General features: G+C 42.1%; 1 protein-coding gene across 1 annotated transcript in view; it reads right to left on the bottom strand.

Moving 5' to 3' along the window:
- The window catches only part of LOC311257498 (NLR family CARD domain-containing protein 3-like), a gene marked incomplete at its 3' end in the record, with an annotated part of 52955 nt that extends 45572 nt beyond the window's left edge, over positions 1-7383 (bottom strand). Inside the window, exons 1-3 of the mRNA XM_084353142.1 lie at positions 7276-7383; positions 7009-7146; positions 5660-5794 (exon numbers count right to left, since the gene is read on the bottom strand). Coding sequence (XP_084209268.1) covers positions 5660-5794; positions 7009-7146; positions 7276-7352 — 350 coding nt within the window. The 5' untranslated portion in view covers positions 7353-7383. The remainder of the gene's footprint in view (positions 1-5659; positions 5795-7008; positions 7147-7275) is intronic.
- Between the last annotated feature and the right edge of the window lie 8644 nt (positions 7384-16027).

Consider the following 16027-nt stretch of genomic DNA (forward strand, 5'->3'; position numbering starts at 1 on the left):
TACCTTTTTAATCAGCTGTTTATCATTTCCTGGTGGGCTATATACATTCAGTAACGTGATTTCTCTATTATCAATAGACCCTTTGACTAGCAAGTAACATCCTTTATCTGTAATTTGTGAGGAAAACTGGAAGTTAATCCTATTTGAAATTAGTATTGCCACACCTCTTGTATTATTACAATTATTCCTATATATAATATGAGTTTTTAAAACCCATTTTGCGTAGTTTTTCATGCTCTGCGCTTATAAGGTGCGTCTCCTGCCAGAAGATTATGTCGTTTCTCTCTTTTCATTTAAGCCATAGCTTTACTTCTCTTTATGGGGTTATTTAGCCCATTAACATTAAGAATGACGACTTAATATCCCTGATGAAGCATTTCAATCAGTGTTCAAATGAGAAGTTTGACCAGGCACTCAAACGTCCATAGATGACCTGAACAGAAGAACATCTGTCTGTGTAACAAAATAAAACACAACCTGTGAACATAGCATACTTATTGAACATTAATGACTTCCATCTTTGAAGTGTGAACTTAACTTCTAGGATGAGAGGGGAGTCCATTGACAAAGAAGGAGCCCCTCTCTGTGCCACTTGGTATCTCTGACAGGTGTTCACATCAGAGCAGTGCACATAGAAAACTAAGCATCAGTTCCCAAACATACAGTCAGTTTAATTGAAGCATGTTAGCCATAGGAAAACTTGCCTTATTGTACAGTACCTCTGTCTCGCTGTAGATGTGTTTCGTGCAGGGGCCGGCGCCTCACCGTCCTCCGGGATTAATCCTCTTTTCCGCAGGTCGTCTTTCGCCTCCTGTGCGCAGTTGTAGACAGTTGGGCCGGCATCGAGGAACATTTCAAGTTTCACCAGGTAGAGGGTCTAGAAGCGGATTTCCCTCTCCCTAAGCACTCTCCTGATAGGAGTGTACGACTTTCTTTTCGAGAGAATTTCAGTCTGATTTTTGAGTCTGATGCTCAAAAAACACTCTTCCTCCGTTGACGTGAATCTCTTTCTTTTTCCAGGCAGAGCGGAGCACTAGCTCTTTAGTTGTGAACTCCAAGAAAGTAGACAACCACTGACCTTGGGTTAGAGCCTTGTGGCGGTCTGGATCCCAGTGACCGGTGGCTGCGTTGAATGCCAAGAGGGGTGTCGGGGAGGGTCAGCTCTTTTTTAAAAACTCTTCCAGGAATGCTTTCATATTATCCCCCTCGGCCCCCTCGGGAATACCATGGATGCGGATGTTATTACTGCGTGAACGTGCCTCCAGGTCCGTTAGCTGGTCTTGGATGGATTTCTGAAGTTCAAGTGTGTAGGTATGCATCTCATTAACGTCCGTGTTATGCTCTTCCACATTGGCCACCCTCTGCTCCATCTCCTCCACTCTTTCTGTTATTTCTTTAAATTCTGAAACAATACCATTTAGTTTTTGGTTTATTTCTCCTTGGAAGTCCGCCATCTCGCTCTTGAGTGTCCCAATTGTTTTGTTGATTTCTTTCTTCACACCCAAACGAACCACCTGTATCTCAGCAGTGATGTTGAATAGCTTCCATAGCCCCGTATTCAGTTAGTGTTAGCGAGTTAGCACTAGCACGCATTTCTTCACTTTTCGTCAGGAGAATTGTTTTTGAAGTTTTTGTTGCAGTTTTCCTTTGGTCTGCCTTTTGTTCCTCCCTTTCATGTTACACTATCAACTTTTCTAGTAGTTTATCTGGTACTTTTTGTGGGGGGAAATAAGACCATCTGGGAACCTCCTATTTATGCTGCCACTTGCTCCTGTACCATACCGGAAGTCCCAGTCTGGTTGTTTCTTTTACACAATAAAATGCATTTTTATTTTTTAGCTTGTTTGACACGCCACACATTTTTGAGCTGAGGTAAAGGTGTGCACTGTCCCCTCTTTGAGCTCGGGCTGGAAATAGTTATCCGTAGCATTGAAATGGTATTGCATTAAAATAATCCCCTGATTAGATAAATGAAATGACCGGTCAAACACTTCTGTAAAAGAAGTGATTGCATAAGTATTCACCCCCTTCAAGTCAGTATTTAGTAGATGCATCTTTGGCCTCATTCACAGCACTGAGTCTGTGTGGATTGGTCTCAATCGGGCCTGCACATCTGGACTCAATTTTATTCCATTCTTCTCTGTAAAACTGCTCAAGCCCTGTCAGGTTGCACAGGGATTGGGTGTGAACAGCCCTTTTTCAAGTCCAGCCACAAATTCTCTATTTGGCTTTGACTTGGCCACTCTAGAACATTCACCTTGTTGTCTTTAAACCATGTAGCTTTCGCTGTATGCTTTCGGTCATTGTCTTGCTGGAAAATAAATCTTCTCCCAAGTCATAGTTCTCTTGCAGACTGAATCAGATTGTCTTCCAGGATTTCCCTATAATTTGCTGCATTCATTTTACCCTCTACCTTTACAAGCCTTCCAGGGCCTGCTGCTGAGAAGCATCCCAACAGCATGATGCTGCCACCACCATGCTTCACGGTGGAGATGGTGCGTTTGTGATGATGTGCCCACCAAACATAGCGTCTAGTCTGATGGCCAAAAAAATTCATCAGACCAAAGAACCTTCTTCCAGTTGACCTTGGAGTCTCTCCCACATGCCTTTGGGTGAACTCTAGTGGAGATCTAATGAGCTTTCTTCAACAGTGGCTTTCTCTTGTCCACTCTCCCATCAAGCTTTGACTCGTGAAGAACCCGGGCAACAGTTCTTGTATACAGAGTCTCTCCCAGCTCAGCTGCTGAAGCTTTTAACTCCTTCAGAGTAGTCACAGGCAGCGCCGCCCCTACCTAAAACGCAGAACACGCGCTGTGCGTAGGGCCCCACGATCCGCGGGGGGCCCCATTTTGCACAAGGGGACGCATTATCTGCAAATGTGCAAAGGATGCGCATCCCTGCCGTGAGGCGCGCGTAGAGCACCAAGTCAGCCCGAGGCAGGACAGAAAAAAAAAAGAGACGAGTAATCTGACACCGCACATGTTGCCACAATGATTGACAGCACGCAGCATCTGACCAATCAGCGGTCAGATGTGCCGACAGGCAGTTGTATGCAGGTGGAGAGATGGCCTCCAAACGGCAATAGGAATCGGGAGCAAGCAAAAGAAAGAAACAGTCAAAACAAGAGGAGGCTCGTGCTTCACTTGAAGGTGGGTATGTTACACCCCAGCTGCTAGCCTGCTAATCATGAGACAGAAGAGAGGATAATTCTGTCTAGATGTGGACTGGAGGAATATAGAACCTAAGTACTGAATGTATAAATAAGTATATAAAAATATTTCAATATAGAAATATCATCAAATCATAATGAATATTATTATTAGGTGTAGTCTTTTTTGCATTAATTGCATTTTAATCTTTGTGAGGAGTCTAGCACCATTGCAGTAACTCTCCCTGTTACAGTTGCCTTTGCTGAGCAAAAACTGAAGCTCATCAATGGCGCAAGAACGCTTGAGTGGCCTGGCTATCATAAGCATCAACTCAGAAGTGGCACAGCAGCTGTCATATGATGACCTCATTGATGACTTTGCATCCAGAAAATGCAGACGTGTGCATCTGTAAAAGGCTTCTTCCATTGTTGAAAGAGTCATTTTGTAATTGGGGGGGGCCTCAAAATAAAATTCTGCTTAGGGCCCCAATTTGGCCAGGGGCGGCCCTGGTCACAGGTGTCTTGGTGGCCTCCCTCACTAGTCTCCTTCTTGCACGGTTTCTCAGTTTGTGAGGACGGCCTGCTCTAGGCAGATTTACACATACTTATACTTTTCAATAACCATTTCAAAGAGGTGCTTGGAGTGTTCTTTTGTCTTCATGGTGTAATTGTAGCCATGAATACTGATTAAGCAGTGACTGGACCTTCAGACACAGGTGTCTTCATACAACAATCACTTGAGACACATTCACTGCACTCCATTTCACCAATTGTGAGACTACTAGCATAATTGGCTGGACCTCTGTTGAATTAGGTCTGTTAATTTAAAGGGGGTGAATACTTATGTAATCACCTATTTTACATTATATATTTTTAAATAATTGACAGTACTTTGTAGAAATCTGTTTTCAGCTTTCTTTGTAAATGTTTTGTTTTGCATATTTCTTGTATATTGGCCACGATTCCAATTATAAAAGCAATAACATGGGAAAACAATTAAAGGGGTGAATACTTTTTATAGGCACTCTATTTCAGGATTTATTTAGGTTACTCTTGTAACTATCTGGTTAACAACAAAATATGTGTGTGTGTGTGTGTGTGTGTGTGTGTGTGTGTGTGTGTATAGGTGGTGTGAGACTTATCGTACCATACAGTGAGTAATTATAAAACCAACTCCTAAGGGAACCCCACTCTGTCCTTGAGGGATTCTCTGGGTCTGAAAGGAGTAAATTCATTACCCCATTTTTAACCCTAACTTGAGATTCATCCACATAACACATCGATCACTACCAGAGTGAAACCATCAATACAGTATGTGAAACCACAACCAAACCAAATGAGTTTCATTCATGAACTCAAGTTCTAAACCACAACAATAAACCACATTAGTTCATCAGTGTCAAATCACAACTTTAACTTTCATCAGTTCAATTTTTAATCAATTTAAATCCTCACTCTGAATTGAGTTTAATTTAGTTTGAGTCAGAGTTCCTGTCAGACGACCATTGAGAGAGGAGCCAACAAAAGAACTTAGATTGGGATGTACAAAATACAACCCAGTTAAATAAAAGTTTTACAGCTTTCTTCTTGTCTTCAATTCAGGAAAATACAAAAGTCACAAATGAACAAAGTCAAAATCAATCAAAGATGTCAAGTCAGAGCAAATAGCAAAGACCGAACAGCCTCTTCAAAAACGTTCCAAAATACCTCCTGACTTCCTCACTGTCATTCTTTTTATACTTTAATTCACAAAAAAAGGTTCACAAGTTCATTTCCATGACGTCTCTAAAGGTTACAAGTTCAATTTAAAGAAAGAACATCCATCTCAAAAAAGCAGACTCCAGACTTCCTCTGCACATCTCCCTCTTTTTCCAACAGCTTGTGTTTTGAACAAGTGTTACAATTGCAGCACTTTGGAAAACGCAAAATACATTAAAACCACAACAGCTCACTTGATTCTAGGCAAGACACTCTTTTACAACCTCCTTTGTAAGGTTGTGGTCATAGCAGTGTGGAACAAAAGGTCGTGTCCCCAATTGACCGCAAGTTATATTAAATTTGCCTCATCAAAAGTTCAGATTCAATGTTTAGAGTTAGAGATTAGTTTTTGGTGTTGGTTTTCTTCTGCCACAGTAATCAGATTACTTAACAACATTCTTCTCTGCATTGACAGACTCTTTCAAATCAACAGTAGAAAATGATGAATTGATGGAGGAACTCTGTGGAATCAGGGTTAGCCTTCGTTAGCAGATAGCATCTGTTAGCCTCGGTGAAATCTGTTTTATACTCATGCAGTCATCAGACAACACTCAGAAAGAGTGTGTGGAGGAAAAGTTAAACTGGAGAGCAGAGCTGCAGACTGGTTATACTGGGCAGCTTTCAGATGTGACAATATAAATGTGAGTGAAGAAGAACGATGCTGAAAAAAAACTGACAGCTTTAAAAAACTTCTCTGGATAATTAACAGTTAAAACATGAATCAGTCACATTTTAATGATATTAAAAGCTTACCTCTGTGCAGCAGAGGGCTGTTCTCCTTTAAATTCAATGAGGCGATATTTTGACCAGTCACTCTTAAAGGACACACAGCTGGGCTCAGGTCCAGGTCCAGGTTCAGGTCCAGCAGAGTCTGGTCTCCTACAGATCCTGTTAGACAGAGAGAAAGACCACCAGAGATTGAAATTCTCTTTTTATTCTTCAGACACAGAAGCATCTGGAGAAACTAGCAGCTATCAACACACCAGAGTTCAAAAAAACAAATGAAGCTGAATGATTTCAGTCTGTGGATCATCGCTTCATTTTCTCAGCAAATATTGAACCAAACCAAAACAAAGCCACTGATTTACTGAATCCTGTCAAACAAGAGGTAAAAAAACAGTCCTTCAAGACACAGAGCTGGGTTCAGAACCAGGTTCTAGTTCCAGTTCAGCAGAATCTGGGTCTCGTTTATAAAAGTTGCATACTTACGTCACAGGGCCTGAAAAAGGCGTACGCCACTTTCTACACAAAACTTCAGATGTGTAAAAACAAAGTTGAAGGAAGAGCTGAGTGAACTAAACTGTAAGTTAACTCTGACCCATGCCTACACACATTTTGTTTTGTTGTGACACTCATGTGTAACGCTGCATGCACAGACTTTATCTGTCCTCACACTGCTGGAGGACGACTTGACTGAAAGACTTAACATGTGCTTTGTAACCTCCACCTCATCCTCAAACACCTTGTTGTTCCGTGGCAGAAACACTCCTTTATTATCGTCTTCTTCTCAGTTGATCTACACTGATCAGCGGCTCATTTCATCCATTAACATTCATCAGGCGCTTTGCATCGACCAATTCAATTCAATTCAATTCAACAGGCTTTATTGGCACGAATGTGTTATACAATATTGCCAAAGCAAAGGATTACAGAAAAAAGAATACATAGATAATTAATAATTAATAATAATTAAAAAATAAATAAATAAAAATAAAAAGAAGAAAGGAAAGTGTGTGTGTGTGTGTGTGTGTGTGTGTGTGTGTTGATGTTGGTGATATATATGATAATCATGATAATCATCAACCATCTATGGTTGAATGTGGGTGTGGAGATATTAGCAGATAGCATCTCTTAGCCTCGGTGAAATGTGTTTTATACTCATGCAGTCATCAGACAACAGTCACAAGGAGTGCGTGGAGGGAAAGTTAAACTGGAGAGCAGAGCTGCAGACTGGTTATACTGGGCAGCTTTCAGATGTGACAATAAAAATGTGAGTGAAGAAGAACGATGCTGAAAACAAACTGACAGCTTTAAAAAACTTCTCTGGATTATTAACAGTTAAAACTTGAATCAGTCACATTTTAATGATATTAACAGCTTACCTCTTTGCAGCAGAGGGCTGTTCTCCTTTAAAATCAGTGAGGCGCTTCTTTGACCAGTCACTCTTAAAGGACACACAGCTGGGCTCAGGTCCAGGTCCAGGTCCACATCGACGTCCACTTCCACGTCCACGTCCACGTCTAGGTCCAGGTCCACAGGAGTCTGGTCTCTGCTGTTCTGGGCTTTAACACAACACACACAGAGCTTTGAGTGTAAATAATGACGGTCGAGTGATGTGAGTGGTGGACAGGTAGAGATAGTGGTCTCACCTCTGAGCTTCATGCTCCCCACACAGACTGGTTTTAGAGGGAGGGACTCTCTCCTCTCTGTCCTCACACTGATTCATGCTGCTCAGCTCACACACACTGTCGTCTGCAGAGGAAACACAGATCATTCATCTGCACATCAACTCAATATTAGATACAGTCACGGTCAAAAGTTTCCATCACTCATAAAGAACATGTTCATCATGTCAGTGTTCAGTTGATTCCTACAGCTCTTGTGTTTTTGTGATCAATGAGTGCAACACAAACTACTTTGTCACAAAAACATTCATGAAGTTTGGTTCAATCATTTCATTTATTATAGGTCTTCTGAACATGTGATCATAAATATACATACAGTAAGTTGAACAATCAGTTCAGGTGATTATAGAAAGTTGAATCAAATGTTCTTTGTAGCATCTTAACTTCTTCTGACTGATACTGATTAATAACAGCTGATAATTTTTATAGGACTTGTTTGATACAGCCATTAGACTCAGACACAAACACTACAATGGGAAAGTCTACAGAGCTCAGCATTGATCTGAAAGAGCTCATTATTCATTTGAACAAGTCAGGAAAGTCACTTGGAGCCATTTCAAAGCAGTTACAGGTCCCAAGATCAACTGTACAACCAACTATCACCTGCTGCTGAGAGAAAACTGATTTTTGATTCATTCATTCATCCTTTATTTAAATCAAGAAAAATCATTGAGGGCAGGCCCTCATTTTAGATGATGTCGAGAGCACATATAAAAAACAGAATAGGTGCAAAAATATGTAACAAATAGAAACAACAAACATAATCACAGAGCGAATAAACAGAATGGGTACGTAAAAATGATAACAGATAAGAAGCAATATGACAGAACACAAATAAAATTGAAAAAAGTGCTTGAAAAATGATAAACTGCAGCAAACAAACACAACAAAACAAATTAAACAGTTGCATAAAAGATAAATTGCAGACAACCATACAGGACAGCATGTAGTTAAAATCAGTTGCATTCAAATGCTGAGTAGTTTGAAATCAAGGGTAAGGGTTGGCCGAGTAGCCAGACACATGGGCAGGCAAAGTTCAGCAGTCAAAGTGTATTTTCTTTACAGCAGTGGAGTCCCGTGCAGTTATTTACAGTGAAAATAGGCCAAAATGATGAAAAACAAACAAGGGACACTAAATTAACTATTTTACCAAAATAGGAAAATACAAAAGAAAGAATACAAATGAATTACTTCAGAAAAAAAGAACTCTAACTACACTTTTGGCTATGCCTCAAATGGACCCAAGGCAGGAGCTGTGGTCTCTAGCTGTGTGTGTGGTTCTCTCCTCGCTGGTCTGGCTCACTAGAAATACATTTTAGTTCGTTTTAAAATGTGTATCTTTAAAAACAGGCGTTTTAACAACCTAAACCCTAAACAGAAACAAAACACCCCTCCCACTCTACCACACTTGGTCTCCTCCTCTGGGAACCCCTCTACTTAATCAGATGGACCACTCCAGATTGAGTTTGGTAGGAGGCAACGATTTCCAGGAAGGTGGAAAGCGGGTGATTCGGATGTTTTTGTGACTGGATCAGAATGGGAAATTGTAGTGGATTGTTGGAGGATGAGGAGACGGAGTGGGAAAAGAGTGCGAGCAGGAAAGATGGAGGAGGGAGAGGGATAGCAGAAATAAGCTGTGTCCAAATTCAGGGGCTGCATTCTTCGAAGGACCCGGCCTTTGTGGACTCCGAAGGCCGGGTCCTTCGGAGAGTCCTTTGACGGCCGCGTTGTTAAATGGGACGGTCTAGCCTTCGGAGTATTTCCTGGTTGCGTCACCAGATGTTCCCGCCCTTACCGTTACGTCACGATTGATGCCGCCTAGGCCCGCGAAAGAGAGTTGACTGAATGGATTTTATGATTTTCTGAACGTCTAACATTTTGAAAGTGAAGGCTTTTAAAGCTTTACTTCCAACGGCATAATGCTAATTTATGCTTAATGCTAATGCATTACCAGCGTCACATATTTTAACTGAAAGTCCGCTGAAGTTTAACATATCTGCCAATGGATGTTCAAATGAGTAAAAACCAAGTATAAACTCAGTACTAAGTCTGCACTACTTGATGTCGCCATTTTTCTTGCTTTCCCTCTTCTTTTTCGGGACTGAGGAGCGGCGCGCAAAGGATCTTGGGATATGAGAGGCCGCGAAGGATAGTAGCGGTGCGTCCTCCGAAAACAGGGAAAAGAAGGCTGCATTTGTGGGCTGCATTTGAAGGAGCCTTCGAATTTGGACAGCCTTCGCCCAGCGTTGTGACGTAATTGGCCTTCAAATGCGCCCTTCGAAGGATGCAGCCCCTGAATTTGGACACAGCCACAGTCAGACAACAAAAAAAAAGAGGAGGATGAGGAAGGAAGAGATGTCAGGAAAAGGATAATGATCGAAGAATTTAAGATCATTCTTAAATTTAAAGTGGGCAGTGAGATAACATCGGTTAGTCCAATCACTCTAACAGCTGGATTGAGAAAGGCGATTGGAGAAATAGAGATGGTGAAGATATTACGTGATGGCAGTCTGTTGGTAAATGCAAGAATACTGAGCAGAGAAATAAAACAAATAAACTGCAATCAGTATGTAAAAAAGAAATAGTGGATAAAAGGATAGTTGGGGAGAGGAGAGAAACTAGGAGTGATAACTGGAATCCCTGTTGGAGAAAACCTGGAGGAGCTCAGGAAAGTGCTGAAAGGAGGAACGGTCACAGGAATTAGACGGCATTTAGGCCTTTAGAAATGTGGAAAAAGTTAATAGTGAATCTGTTCTACTACAGTTCAAGGATAAGGGGGGTTCCTGGGAAAATGATGGTAGGGTACAGGAGGAGTTTTAGCTTAAGAGAATATGTTCCTCCTGCACTAAGATAATGTCAGCGATGTGGTCATACTGCTAATGTATGCAAAGGGAAACAGAGATGTGGAAGATGTGGAGGAGAGCATGCGTATGGACAGTGTGGCAGCAAGGATGCAGTTAAGTGCTGTAACTGTGGAGGGAACCACACAGCAGCATATGGCAGATGCGTTGTCAGGAAGCAGGCAGCAGAAATTCAACAAGTAAAATCAGAGCGGAAAGAGGCTGTCAGATATGTAACAATGAAAGAAGAGAAGAAGGAGTCAACCAAAGCAAACATGAAACAAGCGTGGCTTCAGGGCAGGCACATAAGGACAATACAGGAATGCCAATGGACAGATTAGTGCTATTCTTAGTTTACGTCATCAACTGTTCAGAGCAAGAAAAAAACAAGACAGAGAAAATCAAAGTCATAGTTAATGCAGCAGCTAAATTCCCTAACATGAAAGATTTATCATGGGAAAAGATACATGCTGACCTTAGCCATGGCGAAGGGACCTCGGAGGCAGCTTCGCAAATCATAACATAATGATGATACTTCAATGGAACGCCAGGAGTCTGATAGTGAATGGACAGGGGTTTAAAGGATATATTGATAAGTTAGAAAGGAAACCAGACATCATATGCATTCAGGAAACATGGCTCAAATCAACTCTGGATTTCATTATTAAGGGGTATTGTTATGTCGAGTCTTTTGTTTGGACCAAAATGCAGAGAGAGGGAGAGCGGAGGCAGCAGTAGAAGTGAAACAAACAGTTTATTAGACCTCGGAGGGTTCTTTGGGAGGAACACAGTGGGCTGAGTCTGGCTGGTCGGCAGGCGGGCAGGCAGGCAGGTGGGAACTCAGGAAGCCGGGGCGAAGAGGCACTGGAGTCACCTGCCACGCGGAAGAACAAACAAATCTAATGAGACGGGTCTCAAAGAGAAAAAACACTAGGATGTCCGTGGAACGTGGAAAATAGTAGTAAAGCTTCAACACTAAGGTCTTAGCGGCCGTCAATAATAGTCACCGTAACTAGCGGAACAATCTGGCGCCGGAGTGGAGATGAGACCGGGTTATATAGCAGAGGGTGATGAATGGGATGATCTGCAGGTGCGCCTCTCCGCTGCTTGCCGACACTGCCGCCACGCCCACCTGTCCAGACACATAGGCAAACAGGAGCAGGTGAGGAGAAAGGGAGGGGGAAGACAGACGAGGGGGAAAAACAAAACGAAAACACATAACCCCGACTGCCGTGGTCAGACCGTGACAGGTATACTGTTATACGCAAAGATAGAAACAATGGTAATGGAGGAGGGTGTGCGATATTTATTAAAGAAGGTATAAATTATAGACAGTTAGATACATTACAAGAGTTAGAGGTAATAGTTATTGAAATATGGAGTAAGAATGGTAGTATGAAAATAGTATTTTTTTATAACCCATGCAAAAAGTTAGAAAAAGGAAAACTAGAGTGAATATTGGAACACTGGAGATATAATATCATCTGGTGTGGGGATTTTAATGCACATAGCACAGTGTGGGGATTTTAATGCACATAGTAGAGTGTGGGGGGAAAGATGATTTAAATGGAGAGATTTTAGAGGAACTAATAGATGAGAAGGAATTGGTGTGTTTAAATGATGGAGCAGGCACAAGGGTTTATTTGGGGAAGGATACAGAGTCAGCAGTAGACCATACTTTGGTATCACAGTCACTGGTCGGGAAGAGTTGTTGGGAAGTATTTAAAGGAAGCACTACAGGGAGTGATCACTATCCAATATTCATAGGTGTTGGAGTTGAAAGGGAGATGAAACAGGACGAGAGAGAAGGAAGATGGAAATTTGAAGAAGCAAACTGGAACAAGTATAGAGTTATATAGTATTAGCTGAAGGGAAATTAAAAGAGATCAATATTTGACCAAACCTCAGGTAGCCAGCTCAGAAGACGAAACATTTAGCTCGCTAAATACAGGGAATTTGGATACAGTTGAAGGCCTGTGCCCCCTTTGTAGACGCTAAACCGCTTCTTTCATCTTCTTGCCAACACAAGGAAGATAAGATGGCGGATGGCGTGCATCGTGGGTCAGCAGCTCCTGGTTTGAGCCAGCAGCCCCGATTAAAACCGACAATCTACAGGACTGATGATCAAGTTATTGTAGAAGACGAGTTTCTCAACTTTCTTGCGGTCAAAATTAAAACGATGACCCAGGATGAAAAAGTCCTTCTAGCCTCGAATGCCTTCGACTCTGAGTGGATCGAGTCCTCAAAGAAGGTGTTGTTTGAACTCTGTCCTGACACTAAGCAAAGGTGCGTGACCTACAAAGGCAACCAAAAAGATGCTAATAATATCAAATGTTGCCTGAAAGTATTGAATGAATGTGGAGATAATATTCCTTGATTCGTCTCCCACTACCTTGATGAGTTACCACCTGTGTCTTTTAACAATCTGGACGTGTCCAACCTGCTGAGCAAAATGGAGCGACTGCACAGTGAAGTTTGCGCGCTAAGGCACACAGTGAAACTTCAGGCAGATGTCGGCGAGGACCTACGCATGGTGGTTGCGACCATAGACAGCAAAGTTGCCACCGTAGAGCGTAGACTGGAGCTGAGTCATAATGGAAGGCTGTTGGCGCTGAGCGACACTGAACCAGCCTGCACCAGCGCTGTGCATAATGGCCCAGCTGGAGAGGATGGCACGGTGTTGGCGAAGGACGCGCACATCCCTGGCCCTGCTGTAGCAGGTGACTCCACCAGTGCAGGCCTGTCTGCCTAGTCAGGGACCATGAATGGCGGCGTGAGCCCAGGAGGATCTGTAGTCATCACGCCGAAATGGAGCCGGGTTGTGAAACAGGGTAACCTCAGAAAAAGACCAACGAGGAACAACCTGTTTCCCTGTGTTGGTAAAACTGACCGGATGGCGTCTAAACCTGTTATTGGCACCGCTGCACAAGGGAGTATAAAAGTGGTTCGTACAAAGTTGGTGAGTGTTTTAGCTACCAAATTCACACCAGATCTCGATGCAGAAACTCTAACTACTTGACTAAACAACTTGGCCATGACGTTAAATGTGAGCGTATTGACACTGTGAGCAACCGATACAGCTCGTTAAAAGTCTGGGCTGAGTGTAATGATGTTATGGAGATGTATAACCCAGAGCTCTGGCCTGAAGGTTGCGTGGTGAGATGCTACTATAAACCACGCAAAGCAGGGCAAATGGATGTTGGCAGAGCTAGGCTTATTGTTGGTCCAAATGCTCCAAATGGGGCTACGGCAGTGTTGCCCAGCTAATATTTATGCAGGTTGGATCATATAACTGTCGCGGGCTGGGCCTGGGCAACAGCGCAGGAGATAAGTGCCGGCGCTCAGTAGTGGACAGCATGCTGCAAAAATGTGATATTCTATGCCTCCAAGAAACTCTGTTACCAAAGCAAGACTTGGGGAAACTGAACTCTTAATGACAATTTTCAAGGGGCTGGTGAATCCGCAACGGATCTTTCCCTGGGAATAGTGAGAGGAAGGACAGCAGGGGGTGTGGCCATCCTCTGGCACAACAAGTTGGACTCCGTGATAAATGTTATCAGGCTTGAAGCTGACTGGTGTATTGCTGTCCTCATAAAAATTAATAACAAGGAATTTAGCATCCTTAACTTATAAACACCATATGAAGCATTGGAGAATGAGGATGAATATCTAAATCGACTTGCTTCTATAAATTCTTTTATCTCTGAGAACCAAGCCACAAGTGCTTTTGTAGTGGGTGACATGAATGCTAACTTATCAGATAAAAGCTCTTTGTTTGCAAACCATATGTTACAGTTCTGTGATGAACGTAATCTAACTGTATCCACTCAAATGTTTTTGCCTGCAGATAGTTTCTCTTACATAAGTGAGGCCTGGCATACCACATCATGGCTTGACCATTGCATTAGCACTGCTGATGCACATGATATACTATAGAGATTGTCTATGAGGCATTCACCTCTGATCATATTCCTTTTGTCATGACATTGGATTGTGATAGTCTCCCTGAGTTGACTCAGCAGGTGAAAAATTCCTCTAAAAACAAAATTGATTGGTCTAAACTCACAAATGAAGATAGGCTCTCATATTATGGAAACACTGATGTTCTCTTGAGTAGCCTCTGTCTACCCAAATATGCTGTCCTGTGCACTGATGTAAATTGTAACCTAAAATCTCATTGTGAGGATCTCTATGCTTTGTATGATTGTATTGTGGGATCTGTATATGAGGCCAGCAGAACGTACTGTACCAACTCTGAGAGAAGACACAATATTAAGCCAGGGTGGAATAAACATGTGTCTCACCATCATGCAGAAGCTAAGAGTGCATTTGGGGCTTGGGTTCAGGCAGGCAGACCAAGAGAAGGACCTGTTCTTGATCTCAAAAAAGCCACTACTGCTAGATATAAATATCTAGTTCGTTATTTTAACAAACATAAGCAAGAAATGAGAGCAGATTCCATGGCTGAAAAGCTCCTTGGTAATGATGTTACTGTTTTTTGGAAATAGGTGAAAGCTCTAAACAGGGACAATACATCATTACCTTGTACCATAGAGGGGGTTTCTGGTGGTGACAATATAGCTGAACTGTGGAGGCAGCACTACTCAGAGCTTTTTAATTGTGTTAAGAGTGACCCCTACATCGTAGGCAAGATTTCCAGCAGTGATACTGTGCAAATCACAGCCAAAGAAGTACTACAAGCTATTGCACAGTTAGCTGATAACAAGGCATGTGGCTCAGATAAAATCTCAGCAGAACATCTTAAATATGCTAGCCCAAGAGCAGCAATTCTTCTAGCCATTTGTTTTACTAGTTTTATGACTCATGGAGTGTTACCAGACTCTATGTTATCTGGAACTCTGGTGCCTGTCATTAAGGACAAAGCAGGCAAGGTGGGCTGCATGGACAACTATCAACCAATTGCTTTAGCCAGTGTGCTGTCCAAAGTGCTAGAGAGCATCTTATTAAATAGAGTGCCTGCTTATGTACGCACCTCTGATAACCAGTTTGGCTTTAAGGCTAAACATAGTACTGATTTGTGTATTTATGCTTTAAAGGAAATTGTTGATAGATATAGAAGACAGAATTCGTTTTAATTGGTTTTATAGATGCATCTAAGGCATTTTATTGTATAAACGATCATAAATTGTTTTGAGTCAGAGGGGTGTGCCTGACAGTGTCCTAAGGATTCTAGTTTATTGGTATGCTAATCAGTGCATGCAAATAAAATGGGGGAATGTAGTCTCTGCTCCATTTGGGGTGAGTAATGGAGTCCATCAGGGTGGGTTACTGTCACCTTGCCTATTTAATGTTTATATGGATGATCTATCAGGCCAGCTGAGAAGATGTAAAACAGGATGTGTGGTAGGAAATACTATTGTTAATCATCTTATGTATGCTGATGATTTGGCAATCATTTCTCCTTCTAGTGCTGGGTTTCAGGAGCTGCTCAACATATGTTCAGAATATGGGGTAGAATTTAATGTTAGTTATAATGCCAAAAAGAGCTCTGTTATGGTTTGTCGACCTAAAGGTGTTAAGGACCTGATGTTCCCATTATTTAATTTGTCAGGGACAGTGTTACCTTTTTGTCATAATGTTTGGGACACATCATCACTGATGATTTGTCTGATGATGAGGACATGTACAGGCAACAGCGTATTTTATATACACAAGCCAATGTGCTAAAACGCAAATTCTTCTGGTGTTCAGATGATGTTAAAATTAATTTCTTCAGAGCTTACTGTACCCCTCTCTATACTGCCCCCTTGTGGGTTAAGTTCAAAAAGGCAAGTATTCGCAAACTTCAGGTTGCCTATAATGATTGCCTACGAATTTTGATGGGAAAACCTAGGTGGTGCAGTGCGAGTGAGTTA

This window comes from Pagrus pagrus, assembly GCF_965226575.1.
Source record: "Pagrus pagrus genome assembly, chromosome: 5".
Taxonomy (NCBI): Eukaryota; Metazoa; Chordata; class Actinopteri; order Spariformes; family Sparidae; genus Pagrus; species Pagrus pagrus.